The following is a 5,973-nucleotide window of genomic DNA, read 5'->3' on the forward strand; positions in this document are numbered from 1 at the left end:
AAAAAAAAAAAAAAAAAAAAAAAAAAAAAAAAAAAACTGCATTCAAATATAAAACTTAGAGACTGCAAGTCCACTCAGTCCTATTTCTTGTTCAGCCAATCGCTCAAACAAGTTTGTTTACATTTGCAGGAGATAATGCTGCCTGCTTCTTGTTTACAATATCACCTGAAAGTAAGAACGGGTGTTTGTGTGGCACTGTTGTAGCTGGCATCACAAGATATTTACATGCCAGATGCGCTAAAGATTCATATGTCCCTTCATGCTTCAACCACCATTCCAGAGGACATGCGTCCATGCTAATGGTGGGTTCTGCTCAATAACAATCCAAAGCAGTGCAGACCGACGCATGTTCATTTTCATCATCTGAGTCAGATGCCACCAGTAGAAGGTTGATTTTCTTTTTTGGTGGTTCGGGTTCTGTAGTTTTTGCATCAGAGCGTTGGTCTTTTAAGACTTCTGAAAGCATGCTCCATACCTCATTTGTCTCAGATTTTGGAAGGCACTACAGATTCTTAAATCTTGGATTGAGTGCTGTATCTATCTTTAGAAATCTCACATTGGTACCTTCTTTGAGTTTTATCAAATCTGCAGTGAAAGTGTTCTTAAAATGAACAACATGTGGTGAGTCATCATCCAAGACTACCATAACGTGAAATATATGGCAGAATGTGGGTAAAATAGAGCCAGAGACATACAGTTCTCCCCCATGGAGTTCAGTCAATAATTTAATTAACGCATTATTATTTTAATGAGCATCATCAGCATGGAAGCATGTCCTTTGGAATGGTGGCCGAAGCATGAAGGGTCATACGAATGTTTAGTATATCTGGCATGTAAATAGCTTGCAATGCCAGCTACAAAAGTGCCATGCAAACGCCTGTTCTCACTTTCTGGTGACATTGTAAATGAGAAGGAGGCAGTATTATCGCCCGTAAATGTAAACAAACTTGTTTGTCTTAGCAATTGTCTGAACGAGAAATAGAACTGAGTGAACTTGTAGGCTCTAAAGTTTTGCATTGTCTTGTTTTTGAGTGCAGTTATTTAACCAATAAAAATCTACATGTGTAAGTTGCACTTTCACAATAAAGTGATTGCACGCACTACAGTACTTGTATGAAGTGCTATCATCCAATCAGTTTTTCCCACATGCAACCACATATCAGTTCCTTGCACAGAGTTCCCTCTGTCCTTTCCCCTCCCAGGCTCTCTAGTTCCTTCTTTAGGTTTCCCCTGAGGAACCATTACCTTTCCCCTGAATTCTGGAGGGGCTAGGGATAATCTCCTCCCTCCTCCTGATCTATTTTAGCCTACAAAGAAGAATTTGCTGTCTCCCTAATGCTCTCTTTGCTGGCCACTGTTTGTAGAACCAGCTCTATCTCTGTTGCTGTACAGCTCTGTAGGTGGAAGTTGAGTGCTGCAAGAGGGCAGAGCCTCTGGACAGATTTCAAATGGCCTTTCATGAGAGGCTGCTTTTAATCAGAATATTCAGGTAGCTGCTTAGGAGCTGAAGAGAGGGAGCCTTAAATCAGAGTGTGAGGAAACTGGAAGACTTCTCGGCATGAAACCCTTGTTATTACATTGTTGCAGATATATCATTGTTGCCTCTATATAGTCACTTTATACTTCTGTTTAGTATCCTTTTAAAAAAATCCATAAATAATAATGGAGGGGTAGGCTTAATCATCAGTATTCAGATTCCGGAAATAAGCAGACTAACTTGCTTATTTAAAAAAATCAAGACCATTACATAGCAGACTAAGTCTTCTGGATGATAACATAGTGAAATGGCTAATTTTATAACCATAAATTGTAATACAAGCTATGCAAGGCTTTTGCATCTTCGCAATGTAAAGTAGATGTTCCCTTGAATCAAATCTCTGTATGCTTTACTGTTCTATTTGGAGGATTCTGCGTCTGTATTGACTTAATATAAACGTGTGATTTACACATGAAATTTCAAACTCATGGTGTATACTGTATCTTTTTTTAAAGCTGAAACATATTTTTAGGTATGGGAGAGAGTAACTGTTCTTGGAATAGGAAACCTATCCTACACAGAGAAACCATGTTGGCAGCTGCAGCAATATATCAAGGTAGAAGTACACATTTAATAGCTATCTTTTTAGCCTTCATTGGTTCTATGAACATACCTCTTTTCCATGTTACTTTTTTTTTTTTTTACTTATCTAAGACACAATGTGGTTCTCTATTTTTAACACAAAAGTACCATTTATTTTTCTAATATCTTTTTAATAGTAATTACTGTAGATTTGTAATAGATTCACATTTTGTATGGTTGGGATCTCATCTTGTCTTCTGTCTTCTGTACCTTATTACAATCAGAATTTTAAGGGTCTTCCTTTCCTCACAGTAAAAATAGCTTTCAAAAATGTATAGTTGCTTTCAGCAAAAACTGTTGTCAGATTCAACATTTCATACTTAATTCTTCAATGTATATAAACCCATTTCTCTTTTTAATAGAAATGTATGGAAGTAATGATGGTTCAGTACCTGCTACATTTCAAATTTATTACATGATAGGCTGGAAATTCCAAGAGTCACAGGTAACATGAAGCCTATCCATTGTTTTATGCTTGAATGTCAGTAACGCCTATATTTCATAAGATAGCACCTTTTTTGTTCTAAGCAACTAAGGGGCTCTTTTTAAAGGCTTGTGTGATTTGTTTTGAACATAAAGATGAGCCTGTTGTTCATTTTTTTTTTTTTTTTTTTTCAGGCAAGACCTGCCCAGAAAGGTTCTGCAACAGTGTCATTTGGCGATCTGGCAAAAATAAATTCACTTATTTCAAGAGAGAAAAAGTAGTTCATCCAATGGCTATGACTGAACTGGATCTTTTATGGAACTTTGCATTGCAGATATTCTACAGTTGTCAGGTTTCTCCTGTTAATGTCACTTTGAAGAGCTAATAAAGTAGTTACAGGACTCGGTTTATGTTTTGTTCCATGTATAGCAGTAAGAGAACAACATAGTATCCATTAAAATTTCTATAGAAAGATGTTATCAATACATTAATAGAAGGGTGAAACTTCTTTTTTGGTAACTGACAGTTTTCAGATGTAATGTCTGTATTCACCATTTCAGTGCTAAGGACTGCTCCAAAGGGGGTAACTTTTTGTTAGTATTTGTGTACTCTGGGAGTAACGATATAATGATATTAAAGAGAGCATTGCCTGGGGCTGTGAACAGGACTTTCAACTGAACTAATAGGGAAAAAACATCTGCAAATACACAGATCCAATTTAATATATAAGTAGTCTGAAGATCTGTTTTTTTTCTTTGGGGGCCTCAAAATATGGGTAAAAACACTTGGTCATCAATTGTTGAAATTCTCATGTTTGACCTGTATGTAAAGAAGTGAAGGAAACCATACTTGTGAGAGAAAATAGCTGAGCTCCTGAGCAAGGTAAGTATATTACTTCGAAGTATGTACAACTAAACACAGTTTCCGTGAGATCATTATTTTCTAGCAACAGTGATCCAGGTGTGCATTAAGTGAAAGGACCCAGGAAATGCAGTCATTGGAGCCTAATTCTTTACTTAATTATTTGAGCAAGACTACAGCAATGAGGCATGGCAATGCTGTTTGTCTCTACACTGACTTGCATTCTAGTGCTTTAAAGAAAAGCTACATCACCTACAGTAATGTTCAAGATACCCCAAACATCACATCAAGGGTAAGGACAATACCAAGCTGGTGCCCTGACAACTATGCTATTCAGCCTAGGGAGCTTATGCAATATTCTGTTAGTCAACATGGTGGAACCCATGTGGAAAACATACTAGTCTGTACGTGAAGTACACTAGTTCTTTAGTTAGTAACAGTGGAATAAGTATTCACCAACACTAAATTAGTTTTGTGGAGGGTCTAGTTTCATGGTATGAATCCTAAAGTGAGAGTTCTAAATGGGAGACAAGTCTCTTGTGTTTCTCTCTCATAGACAGAAACTTCCCTCTCCTTGGCTGAGCAATATCACTGACAGGAAGGGGGAACATCTCGTTTTTGAGTTAATAGACATTTTTCTGGGCAGCTTGCAGTGTCTGGCCTCTACTATTTAATGTAACTACTTTGACAGCTTACTTTAAAAAGTGTGCCAAGGAAACAGTTGCCTATCAGACATTCACCTTTACTTTGGAATCCAGAACCCCGAGCAACCAGCATATAGTCATTTTAGAGCTGGTATTTGTTAAATAACTGTTCCTACCCTCCTCTATTCCCCCTCAAGGTGCTAAGCCCTTTAATGCTATATCCTATAGTATTTGACAGCAAAGGAAGTGCATTTTTTACAGCAACAACTTTGCTGTATTACAGGTACAGGATAGTACACATGAACAACATTAGTAGTAATCCCAAATAATATTTATACACAATGTGGCTGACCTAATTTCAGGCTTTTTATATCTAAATTCTCAGCCCTAAATTGCATTGCAACAGTTGAACATTGTGCTGTCAGCACTGTCTTAACTCAGTCCTGGTCTACACTACACAGGTCAACATAAGGCAGCTTACATGGACCTAATTATGTCAGTGTCTACACTACAGCCTTGTCCTGCCAGTGTAAGTCCCCTACTACACTGCCATAATGACCACCTCCACAAGAGGCATAGGGATTATGTTGGTGTAGTTAGGGTGATGCAGTGTCTGTGTAAACTTTGTGTTACTTACAGTGGCTGTTAGCACTCTCATTAATTTCACAGCTCTGGTGGAGTGGGGGGGGGCTAAGAAGCTCCAGGTGCCATCTCCCTGCCCACTCGCCTGGCAGGGAACAGGAAGGCGAGAAGCTTTGGGAGCCTGTTGGCAGCTGAGCTCCTGACAGAGAGCTGCCAACAGAGCTGAGAGATTGGGCTCTCAGCTCCCCCATACTGTTCCTTTTAGGTCAGTGGAAGCACTCTTAGGGCTGGTCTACACTAGGGGGGCGGGTCGATGTAAGATACGCAACTTCAGCTACGAGAATAGCGTAGTTGAAGTGGACATATCTTATTTCGACTTACCTCCCGTCCTCACAGCGCGGGATCGACGGCCGCGGCTCCCCCGTCTACTCCGACTCTGCTTCCGCCTCTCGCACTGGTGGAGTTCCGGAGTCGATGGGGAGCACGGCGGGAATCGATTTATCACGTCTAGACGAGACACAATAAATCGATCCGGCGGGTAGTGTGGATGTACCTTTAGTGAGGACTTGCACCACCACTCCCAGGAGGATAGTGTGGACATGCACCACTGTAGTAATTACTCCTAATATAGGTTGATTTAAGTTTTTAGTCTGAACATACCCTCTTTCATTGTGCCTGTTGTAATAAAATAATCCAGTAGGTGGAGTTTGACAGAATGGTACCGCATACTCCAAGCAATAAAGTCATAACTGTTTGTCAACCCTGCATATAAAGAAACCTTCAAATAGAATTGAAAAACCATCCTATCTTCTACAGTGTTGGATTTCTCTTTATATTATAATTAACCATGCACTCAGACTGAAAGGAACACGCATGTTTTCCCAAATGTAGGTTTTTAGTTAATTGCATGTACTGTATATATATTTTTTTTCTAAATTTTTGCTTTGAGTTTCTTCTCAAGCGCAGTGGCTCCTGGTTATGACTGGTTAGGTGTGAAGAGACTACAGCAAATGAAGAGGAACATTATGTGGAAATGTTAATTAGGAGAGCTGCTGCTGTGCCTGGTTCTTCTACCACTCTTAGCACTTGAGTAGGAGAGAACTGAAATGTTAGAAACTTCCTCTGTTTCCTTTGCAGAGATGAAGAATATGCCACTGGTAATAGGAAAAATGTGCATTGCTGGACAGAGAAACTGCAGATTTGTTTCCCTCCCCAAAGCACAAAAGAGAGAATACAGATAGAGCACCTAACTTGGGAGAAGGCTGGGAGTTTACAGGTGTAGGGAAGAATTAGTAGGTATTGCACAGGATCCTTGCTAGTTGGTAGGCAGGAGATTGGTCCTG

The 5,973-nt window shown here is 39.4% G+C and overlaps 1 protein-coding gene across 3 annotated transcripts in view; it reads left to right on the plus strand.

Moving 5' to 3' along the window:
• NDUFAF5 (NADH:ubiquinone oxidoreductase complex assembly factor 5) overlaps positions 1-2,944 on the plus strand; it is a 16,275-nt gene extending 13,331 nt beyond the window's left edge. For 2 of the 3 annotated variants that reach the window (XM_024193845.2, XM_024193846.3), the window contains 3 exons: positions 2,010-2,093; positions 2,482-2,564; positions 2,738-2,944. In XM_024193845.2, coding sequence (XP_024049613.2) covers positions 2,010-2,093; positions 2,482-2,564; positions 2,738-2,824 — 254 coding nt within the window. In that variant the 3' untranslated portion in view covers positions 2,825-2,944. Of the gene's footprint in view, positions 1-1,992; positions 2,094-2,481; positions 2,565-2,737 lie in introns of those variants that run through there. The other variant, XR_003369860.1, reaches the window with a different exon arrangement.
• The last annotated feature ends 3,029 nt before the right edge of the window (positions 2,945-5,973 follow it).

Source organism: Terrapene carolina, unplaced genomic scaffold (assembly GCF_002925995.2).
Source record: "Terrapene carolina triunguis isolate 2854851 unplaced genomic scaffold, T_m_triunguis-2.0 Scaffold132, whole genome shotgun sequence".
Lineage (NCBI taxonomy): Eukaryota > Metazoa > Chordata > Testudines > Emydidae > Terrapene > Terrapene triunguis.